The sequence below is a fragment of the Anser brachyrhynchus genome (assembly GCF_964034855.1).
Source record: "Anser brachyrhynchus genome assembly, chromosome: 1".
NCBI lineage: Eukaryota > Metazoa > Chordata > Aves > Anseriformes > Anatidae > Anser > Anser brachyrhynchus.
In genome coordinates, this window is record NC_137694.1 from 87,886,789 (window position 1) to 87,906,688 (window position 19,900).

The 19,900-nt window shown below is 49.5% G+C and overlaps 1 protein-coding gene across 9 annotated transcripts in view; it reads right to left on the bottom strand.

Annotated features, from left to right (window-relative positions):
- BCL9 (BCL9 transcription coactivator) overlaps positions 1-19,900 on the bottom strand; it is an 83,698-nt gene that overhangs the window by 8,030 nt on the left and 55,768 nt on the right. For 8 of the 9 annotated variants that reach the window (XM_080573850.1, XM_080573848.1, XM_080573854.1 and 5 more), the window contains 4 exons: positions 6,646-6,728; positions 3,319-3,625; positions 1,456-1,772; positions 372-561 (listed from right to left, as the gene is read on the bottom strand). In XM_080573850.1, coding sequence (XP_080429976.1) covers positions 372-561; positions 1,456-1,772; positions 3,319-3,371 — 560 coding nt within the window. In that variant the 5' untranslated portion in view covers positions 3,372-3,625; positions 6,646-6,728. The remainder of the gene's footprint in view (positions 1-371; positions 562-1,455; positions 1,773-3,318; positions 3,626-6,645; positions 6,729-19,900) is intronic. The other variant, XM_080573853.1, reaches the window with a different exon arrangement.

The following is a 19,900-nucleotide window of genomic DNA, read 5'->3' on the forward strand; positions in this document are numbered from 1 at the left end:
AGAAAGACTCAACCACACGTATTTGATTCCACATGAGCAGCAAGAGAAAAATGCTCACATCTACAAACTCATCGGCATTTAGGGGTCACATCTTGGTTTAAGTCACCCCAGCTGTACTCACTGCATGGATTGCAAACCAGTATCTTATCAGCATTTGCCAAAACTGCCCCTCGGAGGACTAAATAATCACTTTTCAGAGGGCAAGAGGCAGTGATATTCCCTGCTCCATCTCTTTTGGCATCTCCAAAACACTTAACAATGCCTTTTTGCTACAAAAACGCCGTGGATGGAGAAAGGGCACATGAGAGTTTCATAAAAAGGGAACACAAATCTAAGCCTCGCCTCCTGAAGGCATTCAAGCATCTACCTACTTGTTGGCCATCTCAGTAGAAAAGACGTAAACCACTTTGGATGGAGTCTTCTGCCCACTTGCTGGCTCCAAAGTAGCAGTCAGGCCATGGGAAGGTGTGGAAGACCTTGGGGCTGAAGCATTTGAAGGAGTCATGGAGTGTGGTGTGTGCTGAGAATCCTGGGACTTAACATGATCGGCAGAATTGCAGTCTGGAACGGTAAAAGAGGAAAAGAGGGGAATCACTATCTTGGGAGCTCTTTGGAAACCATTCCTGGTTCATTATCTGGAAACAGACAGATTTTCTTCCTCTAACATTCCCGCTTCTCCCTCACGCACTACTAAAGGCGATTCTTCTGTTACACCACCAGGCTGGCAGAAAGCTCAGCATGTCCCATTTGGAGACAAGTGGCAGCTCCCAGAGCCGATCCCTTTGCATTCTTTAACAGCCACACAGAATAGCAGGAAATCTACACAACGGAAACGTCCAAATATACAAGTGTCTGCATCTAAGGAGAACACACTGTGCCAAACCCAACTTTTTCTCCTTCCTCTTCAGCCACCTTAGGCAGGAGACCTAGCAAATGGGCAAAGACGGACGACTGCCCACCTCATCTGTATTCGCGCTGCCTCACAAGGGAAATATGGGAGCCAGGAACAGAACCCAGAAATCCCAACTCTCTGCCTTGTGTTACCAGCCAGGGTGCTCCGCGTTATGTATCTGTGTTGACAAAACAGGCTTGCATATTGTTCAAAACCCCAGTTACAACAGAGCAGTTCCTGAAAGGCCAAAGGCCAGAAGGAAACCAACAGGTTGCATTTGTACTTTCAAATCCTCCGGGGGAGTTTCAGAGTTACAAAGGAACTTTCCCACCAGAGTCAGGCCTGCAGTTCAACTCAACATGACGAGAAGAGACACGTTTACCGATGCCAGCTACGACAACCTCCCCTCTTTGCTTGCTCTCAAGACCCTTAGACATTGCTGGCTGGAACTTAGAGAACCACAGGCAAAGAAATGTTTCGCTAACGCTTGCCTAGCACTTCTCCATCCCACAGAGGACACCTGCTAATTGCCTGCATTTGTGTACGTACCCTAGCAAACGTACCTTTGATTTCAGGGTCGTCATTAGGAGTCCCGGCTTCCCTCTGTTCAAAGGAGTCTGCCGAAATGCTTCTCTCTCTCTTCCCCTTCCCCTTGGCACCATTTCCGGCCCCATTCTTTAGCCCCATGCTCCCACCTGGGCCAGGGAGCACTTTGGGGGGGTGACCTCCACTTTTGGGGTCACAGGGAGAGGGCTGGGATTGGCTGGTGGAGCCCCCTTGTTTGCCCTGGTTGGAAAATTTGGAATCCAGCTGGGGGTTGCCAGACGGGGACATCACTGTAGGGGGACGGACCATCACCTCCTGCTTTGATTTGGGGCTACTGGGGACAGAAGGGAGGGGGAAAAAAAAGACAGACAAGAAAGTGACAAATCACTTCACAGATTCATTCAACCCTGTGGGAAGAGAAAGCAGAAACAACCAGTGCCACCTTTGCAAGCTAAGACAATTGCTGACAAATAAGAAATGCCTGCAAGCTTAGAGTCATCCAGGTGCTTTTCTGAACGTGCCCTGAAAGGGTTATTATCCAAGATGGGATCTCATTGCTCAAGAAGGCACTAGGGCAGGCTACAGACCTGCCAGATCCCAGGAACTGCTGTCACATGAGGACCTACCTCTGGAGCTTCTGTCAATAAAGACAACGGTTTCTATGTGCACAGAGAAGCGCCTCACACCAAGACCAGCTCAGAGTAAACAGACGCAGCGCAATAAAGTTCACCTCACCACTCTCCCGGACCCAAATTATACAGCGCAGCTCCCATCTGAGCAGACCCCCCCTGCACCTCCCTATCCAGTTCTACAGGGAGCACAAGGAAAACCCAGCATTACTGCAGCATTCATCATACGTTGGGGCGAGCTGCCAGGAAAACACAAACCTCTGACCGTGAAAACAATTAAACCAGCTACAACCTGCCTCTGAATAAGGAAAGAGAAGGATACCATCTCCCTGCACACTCCTGCAAAATGGGGCAGATGAAACTTCTTTCGTTTGCCAAAGGAAATGCAAAATCCTTTCCTCCCCTCCTCCATTCAGCCAATTGCATCCTAAAAATATTTTGCTCCCCTGGGTTTTACACACACATCAGCCATCCTTTCCTTCTCAGCATCCAGTTACTCCGTCGCTACCGGATCTTCTGCATTTTGTTTTCCCATCACCACCACTTCTTCCACCAGGCAGTGCTTGCTAGCATCCTCACTGTGGGACTGGCGCGTGCCAGCTCCTCCTTTGGACAGGCACCTGAGTCAGAGGCATTCCCTCTGAGTCACTCCTAGCTCCTGGTGACCTCTAGGAGTAAATAATCGAACCGGAGAACGCTGTCAGTCAGACCACTGAGAGTCCCCGGACGCTTTTCACTTCCAGATTTTTCCCCTCCCAAATTAGCGGAGGAGAGATGCTGCCCCGCTGCACTGGCAGGTGAATGATCCGGAGGACCTCAGGGCACGGCTGATCAGTTCTCCAGGCTGTTTAGGCACACAGTGAGAAGGAAGCATTTTGCGTGGAAGCACAGACAGAGACCTTCTGCTGCCCAACTACCCCTCGGGGAAACAGATAATTAGAAGGGGGGTGGGGGAAGAGCACAAACAGATAGAAACAGCACGTTCGCTCTCCTCCAACCTATTTAGAGACCTGGTGGAAGGGAGGAGGGCAGGAGGAATGGAGAGGCCAAACCCCACAGGTTAAGAGCTCTTTCAGCTCACCCCGAACCTAACGAACGTGGGGGCCCATCCACACCGTGCAGTCAGCACCCAGGTACCCAGCACACCCGACAGGAGCACAGAGGAAGGCCAGTAAGTCGCATGCACCAGTCCTCGGCTCACACCGCAGCAGAGCAGGGACAGCATCATGAGCTGCTGGCTCTTTTCCTTACCTCTGTGTGTTGCCTGACGGGGAGTTCCTCACTTTGGGGTTACTGGAATGCATTGACAGAAATCCTGAGCTCACAGTCTCACACGCAGGCAGATGGGCTCTCGTCAAGTTCCTCTGGGGACTGTGCCACCAGAGGCAGCTCTGAAGCACTTTCTGCCACCCGCTTCTCTCAGCGCTGTCTGTCTGCTTGCCTTTTTTCTCTTCGCTCCTCTCTGGTTTTGCACGGGGCGCTTCCCTCCTGCAGCTCCAGCATTCTCTAGACGCGTGCCTCCTGCTGCCCAGGGGAAGTCTCGCATCTCCAGGGCACACTGTTAAAACCAGCCCACAAGAAGAGAAGAGAAATCTGGTGAGGAACTCTCCGAGCAGACGCGTCTGCGAAGCAGCACATGGCAGTACTTTCCCGTCACCGCGAAGACGCAGGAGAAGAGCTCTCAGATGGCTCAGCACAGCTGCGTATTTCCAAGCGGAGGCAGCCCCGGCTGGCCGCTCGGTTTACAGGCGGCGAGGCCAAGCTTCCCTTCAGCCACAGCAAATCACGCCGGAGTCAACAAAGCGGGGAAGCTTCTCATACCTGGACGCTTTGATTCCGTATCTGTGCTCAGCTTGAAGACACCTCACAGCAAGTCAGCAGGAAGCCAAAATGACAAATCCCCAACATGACTTAGCTATCCAGAATTCCCCCGTGAACGGCCATAATCTGATATTTCTTAAGAACATAAACTCTGCTCAAATCTTTTCTGTCTCCTTGGTCCAATATAACCAGACATAAGTTCATTGATGTGTGCTAAGAGTTGCACAGAGGGAGGAAAATAAAATAAAATGCCTTCCTGACCACCTGTAAGCAACCAGCTATGCTGTGATTACTCTGTAAATACCAGAGAGGTTAGTCAGTCATTATTTCTATTAGAAAGGCCAAGAGATCGCTAGAGAGCTGCCCCTCTAAATTTGCTCAGCAACACTGTACAAACTATCAAGACCTTAAAAAAATAAGAATAATAAAAAACCACACACAACAAAATAAGCATTTTTTTCAGCTTCTTGCTAATAAACAAATATGCGTGATGCAAGCAACACGACACTTAAAACTTTCTGGAGGAAGAAACTATTGAACATTACTGTTTATGTCCTTTGGGCTAAATTATTTTGGAACAAATTTCTGTCTTGTTTATGTTTCAACAGAATCTCTTCTGCTCATCTCATCTACTCAGATGCAAATCCACTTAATTTAGAATCTAACCAAGATTTATTGTTAATGTATTAAGCAATGCTAGTTAAATATTATTCAAATGTAAATATTCCTGGTATTCCTTCTCAGCACCGAAGAAGCGGTTTCTTCCTGTGTGTATCAAATGAAACAAAATAAATCTCCTCAGACTGGTAGTGCCTTGAATATTATGGATAGACTACTGTTTGAATTGTTTTTAAAAAGGAAAAATTGCTTTGCTTATGCGTTGACACCAGAGGACTAAGAAACTCGTGTACTTTATGACCACCTCTGGCCAAGGAGAGTTATCAGCAACCTGCATTACCGAGCAGCTGGTTCTCTGGTTCCCCAAAATGATCTCATTGTGAGGTTGTGGTGCCGTTATAAATCTTAGTGACTTTGCATCGCTGTACTTGACAGGACAGCACCCCACAGTCCTTCCTCTGTAGTCCTTCTATGAAAAACACCGCCTCCAAAACATCATCTCCTCGACAAGCCAGAGGAATATCCTGCTCCATATTCTCACCTCCACTGCGCCGCACAACCCCATTAATGTGGGGAATGTTTCTGCAGTAACAGCCTCATTTGTCCTGCCTCTTACTCGGCACAATCAGGTGAACCCCAGTCCGAGCCACACGCTCCACAGGATCCCTACGTCTCTCTGGAGCTATAAGCTGGTTATCCCATTGATTCGGAGAACAATGTTGAGTTACTATTGTTACCACTATCAGGCTGTAATTGGAGCTGGTGCTGCACAGACACACTGAGGACAAAAAAGAACATCTTCCTAAACATCTAAATTGTACCAACATTCCATGCAAATTCAGCTCCTGTGCCTGTTTTGAAAACAAAACTGTAACATTATCGACTGCACTGAATAATAACACTTTTCAAAATAGATTCATGCATCAGTAGAAGTCAGTGTAACTCAGGGAGACTAGAGAATCCTCGCTTCAGGTGAAGGCGTGACTGAAAATAGAGTGAATTTCAGGTAACAGAGAACAGGAACAATAGCATTAAAAGGAGTGGAGCTCAGTGCTAAAAGCACTGCGTGGGCACCTGTGTGACGGACTCCAGTATTCTAGCTGTTTCTTCCTCTGCTTTTCCACTTTTGCTATTTATGCTTTATGATGCTACCTTTCATAAATTACAAGATGAGAATTTTCTCTGACACCCAGTCCTGCACGGTTCCATGGGAAAACACAAGGAACAGAATCAAGATCACACCCTCTGCATGGGACTTCCGACAGCACCAAACTTTCAAGCACTTCACAGGACGAATTAACCTGCATTTTTAACCATGCATTTTATGCTATAAATACACGTATCTTCCAGCTACTGGAATTGATACGTTCTGCAAGGGAACTGTGTTTTCCAATCTCAGTTTAAATTTCTTCTTAACAGAGAGAGCTATAAAGGATACATCAATATATTCATTGGATATATTGGAAGAACAGCAACTCACCTTCCTCTGCTTCTCTCATTTCTGCACGCTGGGAACATACTATCTTTTATAATGTGAAATGGGATGCCTCATGATTTTTCTAAATGCACTCCTAACATATGTCTGTCTGGAAATCTAGGGTTCAATAATGGAAAATCTCCAGAGAAATGTATTTTTGCAGCTGGAGCCTGCCTGCCATAGCAAAGCCCTTATCATTGAGTTAAAATTAGAGGAAGGTTCGTTGACGGCGAATGGTCAAGCCACTTTCCAAAGCATTTCAGCAAGCTGACTCTGGGGCTGTGTTTTCAGGGTTGCTTTATGGTACGCCAGGCACAGGCTGCAAGGAAGAGGGGTGGTTCAACAATCTGCTCATTCTCACCATCCCTCTCCTGACCAGATCAGGGGAAGATCCAAGCGGGAACCAACCCAAGGAAAACAGGAGAAATCTCTGTTCAGCCGGATCAGTCCCCTTGATCTGGTTGATGATGCAACCACATCAGTGCCACTGCAAGCTCAAAGGAGGAGGTGAGAACAGGTGAAAAGTAGCCTCACCCAACCTGGTGGCGGTTCACAATTTGGATGGCACAGGATGGCTTTAAACATCGGTTTCAGAGACAAGAGAGATGGACCCACATCAGTGGAGACATCACAGGCCCTCCCCTTTTCGTCAAGTCGCTTACCGGGACCCCTGGCGTCACGACACAGCAGTACTCATTGCGGAGGCCATGAGGTGCGAACCACTCCTCTCACAAGCAATGATCACCTGAAAAAAAGGAGAGAGGCAGAGCTTCAGCAGCAGGAACACACAGCCCAGCCAGCTGCCGCCCCTCCTTCCTAGCCCCAGGAGCGAGCAGAGAAGTCATAATTTGCTCTGAACCACTGGCAGGAGGGAGCCTCTGCCTAGGCTGGCAAGGTTCAGCAGCAGCAAAAACGCCAGCATCAGGCCGGAACAGTCTGAAGATGTCGGCAGCGCGAGGAGGTGCGGAGGGGAAGTAGCTCAGACCTGCTTTAGCACTCCCACATTTGAGCTTGCTCGATTCCCATGAGCTCATCTGTGCTCCGAGAAGCTGGCACAAAGCTCACACGAGCAACCTCCCCTTCCCTGCGCCCATGCCTCTTCAAAGGCTCGCCTTCCCCTCGCTGTGAGCCCAGCAACATCTGCCAAACCCCTGTGCTCCACACACACAACCTCCTCCACAGCCAGACAAGCTATAAATAAAAACATCAAGCGTCAGGTAAAGCCAGGCAATTGCTCAGTCGCATCTAGGGGAAAACCAGGCAGGTTTTGGAAGGAAGACGCGCTCCTTGCTGTTCTGTCAGCCCCTACTGCACGTCACTGTGCTACGCTACAGAGAGAAAGGAATCCAACTGCAAACCTTGCTGTGTAAGACATCCTGCAAGCTTGCTCACGAGAGAGCTGCAGCAGTGCGTAGGATCCCTTGGCCTACGGTTGTTCCCTGTAAGGCCAAAATAGTTTGTAGCCCATGAGTGGATCAGCCCCACTTTAAGTAATGGAGACAACCCTGCATCAAAAACTTACGGTCACATCTTAAGGAAAGACACAGGTACCTGAAAACTTAGCAATATCAGGAAACGCAGACTCTGAGGCACAGCTCAGTGGTAAATCTGAGGTCAGGAGAGAAAGAGCAGCTACCTGCCAGCTTCTTCTACCTCACCCACTCTGAAAACTGGCGAGGCCGTGAGAGCAGCAAGAGCCCACACAGCACCCGGGCTGTCGGGGCCGGCGCGGTCCCCGAGCACTCAGCTGTTTACACTGCGAGGACAGCCCCGCGGTTCAAGTGAGTGCACTCCCAAAGCGCTGCCAGGGGCTTTCCGTGCAGCCTCCGTGCCTGCTGCTGACCAGATGCCTCCAGCAGGGACGCAGGAGCTGCTGTGAGGCTCGATTAGTTACGTGTTGTGAAACCCTCTGCGTATTCTCTTCCCTCCGACATTCTCCAACTGTTATCTCCTGCAGCTTCACCTTAACAGTGGGGCAATACCTCACCATGTAATCCACCTCAACAAAACCAAACTACAAAGCCAGGCCCAAACAATGGAGCTACATTCTCCACCCAATCCAGCCAAATCAAACAATGAAATCATCACCGTGATAGACCGTCCTTATCTAGCCAGGTCACACCTGCAGACAGGAGCTGGAACAAACACCCATCGCAACAAGCTGCTTCAGCCAGCGCAACCTCCCGCAGCGGCACCATCAGCCCTGCACCCAATTACCCAGCTGAAGCTCCTCTCCCCTTTCCCCCACCCCACCCACCGAAACGACACCAGCCGTGCCATGCCGGTGCCAAGCCTGACGCGCCTCTGCCAGGGCAGCGACAAGACCCGCCTGTTCCCTTGGGAGGGCAAACACCAACACCAGCACGCACCGCGGTGGGGAGAACCCATCAGAGGGAACGGTCGGGTTCAACCCGGCAAAGCACCGGAGAAAGACGGCCTTATAAACCACGGGCCAGGACCACGAGAGGGACACCACCAGACATGAGGCACTGCTGTGGTGGCCCAGACGCAGTTATCACAATGCTTTTCCATCTTTACTGCTCCCCACAGTCGTAGCCTGCAGCACGCAAGCAGCTACCCCAGGGCAACTAACAATACACGCTCAGCTGAGCTTAGCTGGTGGCAACTTGCGCACGAGCCATCTTCTATGAACTAGCCACCCTGTTACTGTGATGCAAACAGGTCCAAAAAATAAATAAAAAAGCCCACCCAAGCTAGCTTATTCCCTCTCCGTGCCCTTGCACCGCAGAAGCAGCTCTCGCACTGCTTGGTAGTGATGAGTGGCCGGGTACTTGGAGGCGCGCAGCGTTAGGGCTGCTTCAGCGGGAGCAGCCGTAGTTAGCACTGACTGGCTTCAGCCTTCTCTCCCGCTTTGAGGAGGAGAATGTGGAGAGATGAAATGAAGGCATACCAAGTAGATAAAAGTATCCAACTTATGGCCTTACTGTGACACGAAGCATTAAAGGCAAGAAACCTCTTTCTCGGTGTACAAGAAAGAGCACGCTTCTTTTTTTTTCCCCACGGCCTTTCTGAGACTGTCAGTCTGTGCCGGACCGAGGGCGGCGAGAGCCCAAAATCAGCAAGGAAAAAGAAAAAAGGCTAGAGATCTGCTGCTACAGACAACACGCGGTGACTCCGAAGGCAAAGCGAGCCGGCACCCTGAATTGGCAGCAGGGTGGGAAGGAGAGGAGAGAGCGGGTGGACTAAGACGCCGAGCAGCAGCTGCAGGAGGGTCGGAGCCCGATGGTGCCGGCAGCAGGAGCTGCGCGAGCCGCCTGCAGCAGGAAGCACATGGGCACCAGTGGGCTCCCCGCGTGAGCAGGGAGGTGGGGGGAGGCGGTGAATCAGCCAACGCGCTCCCTCCATGCGACTGTGCTGGGAAGGGCCCGTCCCATTCCCCCGACCCTCCTTTGACCACTTATGAGGGAGAACGGCTGCACTGGCAGGGGGTGACCCCACTGCACCCGTGGCACCCGCGGAGCCACCGCGGGTGCTCGCCCTGTGCAGAACTGACCAGTTTTGCCTTGCTGCACACCTGTGGCTGAGCAGCACGCGTTACTTTTTAATAAGCGGCTGTTTAACAAGGTGCTTGGTCACACACCTCATCGATAAGAGTGCAACCAGGAAACAAGGAGGACGCAGGAAGTGTTATTCAATGCTTTTATTGAGCAGTCAGAGGCCTTTAAGATCATGTGTAAGCGACTGTGTACGTTGACGTGAGTATTCCAACACCACGCACATCTCCCCGTGACGCTGGAGGAGATGGGGACACGGGGCAACCTTCATTCCCCTGAACCAGTCCCAGTTTCTAGCTACGGCCCCCACTCGGGGCTTGTAACTACACCCTTACATCTGCCCCCTACCTCCTAGCAAAGGCTGTTCTCATCCTTCCCCAGGAAAGCGTAAAGCATGTGCCTGTAACACAGCTCGTGGTGAACCCACCGGCATTCAGAGGGGTTTGTCAAAATGCTGCCTTACCTTCCGCAGGCCAAGCACGTGCTGGACCCAGGAAAGCAACAGCCATCAGCCTAAGGCCATCCAAGCCTTTCCCTTCCAGCCACCATTAGCACTCGTGACCAGGCTGAAAACTAATTCTAGAAAAGATAGGATTATTCTTCAGCCACCCAGGTGGCCACATGCTCACTGGTGCTGCCACAAAGGAGGCAGCAGTGCCTGATGGTACAGACATGGACAGGCTTTAGCTGGTTGTTCAAATACACTTCTGTTGTTCCCCTGCCTGCTCCCCCTGTGCTTTTTCTTTAACACGGGCAGAAAACACACTGGGCACCCGAAGAGCCACCAGGGCTGAAGGCACAGTATCAATACACATCATGCGGACCCAGCACAACGCCGCCTGTTCAAGCGAGTAATCAGGAGGTAGCCAGACTAGCTACTGTCCTGGCTCTTTCCATAGCAGTGTTTGCAAACCTCATCCTCTAATCAAACTACACCATCATTGCTCCAAAGACTTCCAGCTGCCGTGCTCATGTGCTCCTTCTGCCAGAAAGGCAGTGGCTACTTGCTCCTGGGCACCTCTGACAGCACATGGACTGTACTCTGCCCCAAAGCAGCTGCTGATTTGGGGAAACTAGCAAGATCTGTTATTCCCTGGTACGCTGCAAATCCCACTGACTCAACAAATCAATTTCTTGGCATGGGGCTGTGACAGGGGAGGGTCAGGCTGGGTGTTAGGGAAAGGTTCTGCACCCAGAGGGTGGTCGGGCACTGGGACAGGCTCCCCAGGGAACTGGTCACAGCACCGAGCCTGACAGAGTGCAAGAAGGGTTTGGACAGTGCTCTGAGGCACAGGGTTTGATTTTGGGGTGGTTCTGTGTGGAGCCAGGAGTTGGACTCGATGGTCCTTGTGGCTCCCTTCTAACTCAGGAAGTTCAGAATCACTGAGCCAGCTTGCTAATACTAAGCTGACCGGATAGCAACTCACAGCCAGCCACCAATTTCTAGATGGCCCTCACTTACCCTGAAACAGCACAGACTTTGATATGTTTACATCTTGGCTATAAAAAAGATGGCGTACACTAGGTTCTCACGCTTTCACAAAGCCAAGAAACTCCACCTTATGCATAAGTCAGAGAAGCCTCCACAGCATTACTACTTTGCTGGTAATCTTCTACTGGAAGCAACTCTCAGTCAAAAGAATCCAAAACTTGCCACCTAAATTCCTTTCACTACATGAATGTGGGACACACATGTTCTTCACCAGGCTCACTGCAACTTCCCTAAGAGCCTGATGAAATAACTTTCCTCGTGCACATGGTGTGCATCCACCGCTCCACTAACCTCTGAAACACAGGCAGGTTACTGCCCAGAACTAGCGCCATGCACGGAGAAAGGGGCTGAGCAAAGATAAGCACGCTTAATGTACATGGAAAATTTACGGCACTGACATGGAAAATGCAACCAAGAGACTATGCCATTACAAGGAAAAGAGGTTCCTTTGAGTAGCTCAGATTAATGCAAGAATTTAGGACCACGGGAGGAACATCCTTGAATTACAAGAACATACCTAACCACCTCCATGCAAACGTGGTGTCTGTGGTCACACAAACCCAACTCCACTGGGCCTGTGTCTGTGTCCACATCCTTCGGGTAAGACAACGCCGATACTCTCCCTCCCACACTTTTCCCCCCTAACTCTGACCACCGCACACATGGACGTTTTCCAAGAACCAGACTCTCCTGAACTCCATTCAAAACAGGGACAGCCACAGGAAGTCACAGAACCATAGGATGGTTTGGGTTGGAAGGGACCTTAAAGCCCACCCAGTTCCCCCCCCCTGCCATGGGCAGGGACACCTCCCACCAGACCAGGTTGCCCAAGGCCCCATCCAGCCTGGCCTTGAGCACCTCCAGGGATGGGGCATCCACAGCTTCTCTGGGCAAGTCCTACCTTTCCTTCTCCACTCTTAAAAAAGCGCAGTCAAAACAATCACTGACAAAGGACAACGCAGACCCAAGGGCTCAGAGAATAAAGTAGTTTATGACATTCCCAACACAACCGCCCCGTGCCCTCACGCAGTGTGATCTCTACTGACTGTTCTCTTCCCTCCTCCTTCTGACAAGCACAAGGATAACCAACAGCAGCCACGATGTAAAGGCTGTTTAAGTAGTTTCTTGGCTGGAGTATTACAACAATAATTCTAAAATAATCTGTTGCAATAGACATGTTGCCCACTATACTTGTAACCATAATTTTAAAAGTTGTTAGTAACACTTCAAACACTTTATGTCAGGAAGACTACTGTGCTTCCATTAAACTTTATTTTTGGTGCCCTAACAATGCTTCAGTGTGTCATTAATACAAAGAGGATGATCGCCTTTCCTAGACAGTTACTGATTTCATACAACTCTTTCCACAACTCCTTGCACAAATTAGTGGAGGAGACAGACACTTGTGGACACTGATGAACAGATTCAAGTTGTCCACAGACACCTGGAGACCCTTTCAACTTCTCGTCTACTGTGTATAAAACTGAACTACGTGATACACCTGGGACTAGAACAGTCGCCTGGCATATTCTGACACAGTTCCAGAAGCCAGTTTTTGGGGAAATAAAACACAGCAAAAAACCACATACCAACGTCTAAGCTACAACTACCTGCTTCTGTACAGGCTGACCGATTCCTGCTGTTGCTAACACCAATTCAGCTTCGCCAACACGAGGGGCATTTGCAGCTGCAGGTCGGCCAGGCTGCTGTCACGTCGCCGTGTTGTGACATCCCGCTAACATCAGCTCGGCCTCAGCATCCTCCAGCACAGCTCCCTGAGCCAGCTCGGCTCCCCCTACGTTAGGGACACCGGGAGCAGCCGGTGTACTTCACGGCCGGAGTTTTTAGCACTTTCTGCGGAGCGTCACTTACCTTAGCAGCAGCCTGTCTGCTCTAGAGTTCCCACTACTGTAAGCACCGGCAAAGATCAAAAGCTTTTAGCAATCAGGGATTTCTCAAGGAATGTTTTAACATTATTTCCCTAATATATGACAGGCTTCTGCGGCTTTCTACATTGTGTTAGCAGTTAACAGACCTAGCATCAGTCAACATTACGTGCAGGAGTCCAGCGGAGAACGCTAGAGCTTCCGACCAGCTGCCTTCATAGCTTTGCCTCCTGTCAGAATTTCATCTGTTTTTTAGGGAAGCAGGTAGCACGTTCAGGGCCAGAGGCAATCTCCTTTCTCTTACTCCTCTGGGCTTATTTTTTTGAAAATTTAAACAGTGACGTCAGCATGAACAACCACCATAGGTAAAAGAAGCCTGTACAAAGCTTGTCACGGTAGCTCATTCTTCACAAACTAACCTGTGGAGGTGGTGGGGGGAACAAACAGGATGCAATGGATAGGAAGACAAGGCTGAAGAGACACCAGTTTGTTCTTCACTATATAGTAACGCCACGTTGTTTAAGTAGAAGACTTGGGAGGAATAAGGTACCCATCAGTTTAGCATGAGGAAAACTGAAGAAAAGGAGGAAGCACTTTCTCTTTTCCTTTCAGCATCCCCTCGCTAGGCTTCCAGAATGAAAGATATCAAACAGTCCTCAGGCAAAACACCCCAGGCTGCAATCTTGTCAGTTTTCGTGAGCTCAACAGGGCCAGGACGGGTCAGCACCAGACAGACCTCCTCCACGGAAAGCCCGGTGCTACGGCGAGCCCTAACCCCGCAGCACGCTGCAAGGGGGCACCACACACCGTGTCCGTCAGAATTGCTGCAGGCAACCCCACACCTTCCTCGGCCCAGCCCTCGCTGAACAGGCACCCCGCCTCTCTCTCAGCCAAACGAGCAGCTTGTCACGGCTCCCCTAAGCGTCAGCACCCGTGGCACTGCCCGCCGGCGCCACTTCTCACCCAGGATCGTCGCCACCAGCTGCCCCCTGCCCTGCTCCCTCCCGCAGCTCTCTAACACCAGGCTCTCCTCCCTGGGAGGTCGGCAGGACAAAACATGAGTCCCTGTGGCAGCAGAGTGAAGAAATGCTACAGCCCCTGCGTGTTGCTTACTGCTGGCTGTGCTCGGCCTCTCGCTTCTGTGCCGCTGTGACCACAATAGGCGCATTACAGGTAGCACAGCCTTTGGTGACCTGGCGCTGTGCGTCTGCGAGCTGGTTTCCTAGCTGCTAAACGTCGGATCGTCAGCAGAGCAATGACTCTTCTGAGGAGGAAATCACTTCAAAGACCTCTAGCAAGCAAAGACTGTGCGTACACGGCGCTCCAGGATGCTACATGATCATATCAAAGCCACTGGGATGAAAAACTGACATTTGATAAATAACGTGAGGTCACCTAAAAGATCTCACAACATGGCATGGGAAATTCTTATTTTGACAAGAAATTATGCAATTCCATAATCAGGCCTATTATCTCCTCTACTGCTTTGACGTGATCTTATAAAAGCATCGAGTGCCTGCAACCCCAACTGCTGCAGGATCCTCCCTCATTCTACACAAGACGTACATGTTTAATATTTTTCTCATTAGCCAGGCATGCACAGCAAAGCCTAAAGTACTTCAAGTTATTTACCGCTCTGTATAAACAGAGCGCTGTTTTCAAAGCCTCGTAACTGTCAAATCAAAGCTACCTTTCGCGGGAACATTCAGAAGCGTTTCTTCTGGATGGTGGCTATTTGCCTGACAGTTTCAACTTTCCATCCCCGACTACAAGAAGGTTAAGGGTGGTTTTTCTGAGACAGGAGCGAGTGTCTTCTCACTAACAAGCTGTCAAGCCATTTCGGCCTGAAGTTCTTTACTCCCTTCTCATCCATACACATAAAACGCTGCAGAAAAATTCAATCCCACCAGCGCGAGTTGGGAGAAGAGCTCCTCTGCACGCACCTACGATGATGGCCTCAACTCCCCGCTGCAACAGCTCCAGTTGCAGAAGCCGTGGCCGCTCCACTTTGACAGCTACGGCTTAAATTACACTGCAAATACGCCGCTTCTAATCAATCCTCAAATAGCGTGCCAGATCGGTACGGAGATAAACCACTGCCGTTTCATAGGCGCAGGAGCAGCGCTATCGAGGCACCTGAGGAAGGCGGTTTAGCAAAAACACAGAGAGCACAGCTGAGCAAGCTGGAAAAGGGCCCGCTGCTCGTAGACCCACTGCTATAGCAGTGAGCCGCTAAAACAGAATTGTCCTTCGGGTCTTGCTCTACTCCAAACATACCACAAAGGTGGCAAAAACTGCTTCACGCACCATACGCAAGTAGACATGCGGATTTAAAGCGATTTGTAGAGCATAAGTAACATGACCTGGCCAATAGATCCCAGGCACATTAAGAGCCAGGTTCTCTTCCCAAATTCGCCGCCAGATCCAACCTAACCTGGTTTGAGAAGAGCCCGTGGGCCCCAGCTGCCCGGGCTGAGCAGGTTCCCACACTCTCCCTCCGTTCAGAAGGTGCACACGGAGATGACCAGCCCAGAGGAACTGCTCAAGTGCTCTCAGTGCCCAAATCACAAGCACGCTGACCTGAATACTGAGAGAGGCAAGCTCTCCCCCGATCCTGGATGCAGTTAGACCACAGCATATGTCACGCGCTCTTTTTGCCACAGACTGTACCACTAAGGAGCACTTAAAATCAGCATTGTTTTCAAGGCTACAGCACCCAATTTTCAGTGAACTCTCAGAGGACATCGCTCCGGCACCTCTCAGCCCTGCTTTGTTGAAGGAAATTATGTCACATGTAAAGCATACTTGCCATTCTCCTGCTTCAAAAGCATTTCATTGATTCTGCCAAGCCTTTAGAAACAAGCAAACAAACAAACAACCCACCGTACAGTGCCACTTTTCATCTCCCTTCCCTGTTCCACCAGCTCCTTCTCTGAGGGCAAACAAGGAAAAGCTCACCTCTGCTTTTAAGTCTCCCTGAAAAAAAGGGATCTTGGAGCGTGTTCAGCTACCCCAAAGAGATAACGCTCATTCTTCAGACACAGTAAACTGCAATTTCGTAACAGCCTTTAAAATAAATTCAGCGAGTGTTGTCAGAGTAGATCAAAACCAGATCGCTGAGATCCAACCACCGAGGTGCAGGTAACAACGCACAGAAGCAGGAGTAAAACCCACCAACAGACCCGGGCAGCAGCAGCTCGCTTTGCACCACAGCCACGGTTCAGTATCTCAGACCGGATTTCAGGACAGGTCACCAGGATCGAGGCAGAAGCCCAGGCAGTTTAATGGCACATCCCAAACTCCAGTCCCAGGCAAGTTCACGCGAGACCCTTGCAGAAGACGCGGACACAAGTTACGCCCTCCCTCTCTTTCCCCAACATAGAAGCACATCTGTTAGAGCACAATAAAATCAAGGTTTAGACCACGGGCTTAATACTCCTTCCGAAATTTCTACTATCGCTGATTACGATAATTGGATATTCTTCATATTCCTGCAGACATCTGATCCTTTTTAACTCTTGTTGAATCCTTGCTCCTGATGATTCTCACAGCGTGAGTTTCACTGCTTAATTGCAACCACGCTAAATATTCTGCCATCAGTTTACACTGCATGTTCTGTATCACCAGACGGTCCTGAAGAAGCAGAAACTTTTCCACAGCTCAACAAGGACGCTCCTCTTTTTGCCGCCGCTAAAGCTGCTTAAAGAGGGCTCCTCTTTTTGTGCATCGCACGCATGTTCGGGGATGAGAAACACTGTTGGCAAAAAGGAGAAGGTAAACCGAAGGAGCTGTTCCCAGGCAAGGGAAGCTGTAACAAATAGGTGTAAAAAACATTTAGCAACTTTAGCAGACTCTTAGAGGTACAGCTAGATGAGCACTCCCTTTGGCAGCAACGCCAGCTGAAAAGACTGCTGCTACCAATATTTACTTCCACCCCTGCACCACGCTGTCTGATGTGCCGGTACAACCGCGTGCGTGGCCAAACAGCAAACGAGTTTGGCAAACCCACCCAGGCTAAATATAACCTTTTCTTTTGCCAGGCTACTTATAACCCAGCTCAGTCCCTTGATCCACTGCAGCACGCAGCTGCACAGGCAGCAACACCAGCACAAAGGGAGGGCTGGTGCAGAGCCCAAAAGGGGATGTGCTGAGGACTGCCTGAAAGCCAGCTCCACCAGAGAAAGGCACACTTGCAGGCATCGCAGCTCCTACAGCTGAGGATACAGCCACAAGATGCAACCCCGTTTCTTCAAAAATACCAGCAACACTCATTTTAAAGTCACCATCGGACCAGTAGACTGGGATCGAGCAGGCAGTAAAACATCACCTTCTGTTTTGCTGTTGTTACAGAGTTAACTGGTGCTCGTAAGATGGCGTGGTCTTAGAGGCAACTCTTCCAAAATCTCCCTGCAGACGGGCTTTTTTGCCCAAGTTTGTCAAGACCACCTGCAAGCCCTGATCACGGGCAGGGTCCCTCTGTTCGGTGCTCGCACAGTCCCTACCACAGCGGAGATCCAGCCCCAAGACAATTAAAGCAGGGACATAAAAACCTGACAGAGGAGTAAAGGTATGGGGAAAGCCATTTCACATGCGGTAGGCGCAGCAGTGCTCAGACAACGTCAGCAGTGAGATCTCCTTCCATTCACAAAACGCTCTCAAAACCCGAGTTAACACCTTCGTTTTGCCAGCAGGAAGACCAGAGGGACTCCAGCAGAGCTTGTAAGCAGGAAATCCTAGCCCATAGCAAATCTCGCTGGGTTAAAGGACTTGATATCTATGTAAACAGACCACAGACCTCACTGAGGCACGGAGATTTCTGTGAAGTCCAAGGCCATGCAAACCAGATAGGAAGATTTTATGAAGGCTGCCTGCCTTGCTCTGAAGAAATGCTGGTAAACTTCTGGAAAGCAGGAGAGATCAAGCCCTGCTGGGTAACACAGCTGACATTTAGGATGTGAATTAGTTTCAATACTCACTTGAGTGTCAATTGCTCCTAGGGATAGAGATAAGGGGGTCAGGTTTTGTTTTTCTTCCACTGAATTTTTAAAGACCAACAGAACTCCTAAGACACACGCACAGCTAGCAAGGCAACATGGTGTGTCAGGAACTCGAGAGGGGAAAAAAAAAAACCTCTAGAAAAAATCCTATAGAAATAGGGATGTAAATTCAACATATTACAGAGCAGCAAGTCTTTGAATCGCCAGGAAATGTGGATCAAAGGTTAGTCCATCCTTATCCCCCTCGAACACAAACTGTTCACAAAAGCCATCGCATATGAATATTTTAGCCGTGTGGCTTATAGTTGCCTTAGTTTCTATATTTGGATATTCAGTGACAAATGTAGTTTCTTTGGCTGTGGGCTAACCCTAACTGAAAACAATCCAAGTGCACGAACTGCAAAGATGAAAACGCAAGATGGGGAGGCAGGGAGAGAGAGAGGGAAGAGTGGGGACGAAACAGTCCGTGCTCTTTGTATCCATAATATACAGAAGACATCTACAAAGTTTCTGGTTGTATGAACAGACACCTATTTATTTTCTTCCACATTGAAATTCGGGTCTTGCCTCGCTTAGAAGACTGTGTTGACCGATAAACAAATTAACTGATCACAAGAGCCGAAAGCAACACGCCTCCCCAGAAACCACAGAAACCTAAAAAAACAAACAACAAAAAAAAACCACCCTTTACGCACAGCCCTACCCCACAAGGAGATGGTTACAACAGTATTGTCATATTCTCACTACTTCCCTCGCTCCGCAGCGGATCACAGTTTCTCTCAAAACATCTTTATTGCATCTATGAACTGAACAATCTGCCTTGGGAAAAAAAAACGTATCCTGGGAAGTCAGCAGCAGAACTTTTACCAAACGCTGCCAAAACCAAATACGTCTATGTACACACAAAATACATCCCCAGAAGAATTTCTAACGCTAACCTGACCAAAGACGAGCAACTGAATGGGAGGGGGACTTAGACAAAAACTTGTTTCGTTGTTGTTTTTTTTTTTAGTTGGTTTTGTTCACACTTATTTAACGTCAATGATTGATTAACATTTTGGATAAAGGAGGTCTTTGTTAGTGGTTCAGCATCTCCACCCCTTCAATTAAGGTGTTAAGAGTTCACAACAGTGCAGTGAGATGAAGACCCCAAGACCCCCTCCTCCACAAAATCTGCCCCCCCCCGAAAAAAAAAAAAAACCACCAAAAAACCCACCTTACTGGGAAAATTCCCAAATCCCAAAACTGTCATCGCTGCTAACTCCAACTTAAAAAAGAAAGCTGCCTTTCTTTTGTTGTTTGAGGAGGAGCCAGCAAGGGAGACAAGGAAAGAATACGAGCCCCTGAGCCATTTTTGTGCTCCGAGTAAGAAAAAAAAGGACACATTCATTGAAAATAATCTGCTTGGAGATCGCTGTTAAAAACCAAACCAAACCCAACCCAACCCTAGAGCCAGCACCCAACCGGTCCGAAATGGCCACAGTACCTCACCAAAGCTACCCCCACGCTTTCCAGCAGCCGGCCGATGGGCCTGCAGTGGGATACGGGCACACGCAGGGTGAAGGCACAACCGCCTGCCAGCCCTTGCTGCCCCTCAGCCCCAGCTCAGCTTCACCAGTCCCACACCGTGACAGCCCCACGAGCAGCATCAGGCATTACGGCCCTAGTGGGAAGTGGGAGGGAGGTAAACAGAAAGACAGGACTACAGCTCTTTAGGTATGTTAATTCTCTCCCTCTGTTCCCTGGGATTTTTTTATTTGATTTCGTGTAGTGCATTGCCTAGCTTCCCAATACTTGTTTTTGTAATACGTTGAGCAATCGCTGACTGAATATTAACCTCCAACAAAACAGGAAAAAAAAATGCTTCGCTTTTTTTTTTCCCCCCCTTTTTAAAGCTCGATACATTTAAGGATGCTTCACGGCTCCTATGATGCCTGTGTGGGCTTTTCATGGAGAAATCCAGGACGGAATACTTACGAGGAAAACAAAAATGTTACTGGAACCCCTCAAAACTGGAAGAGCTGTCT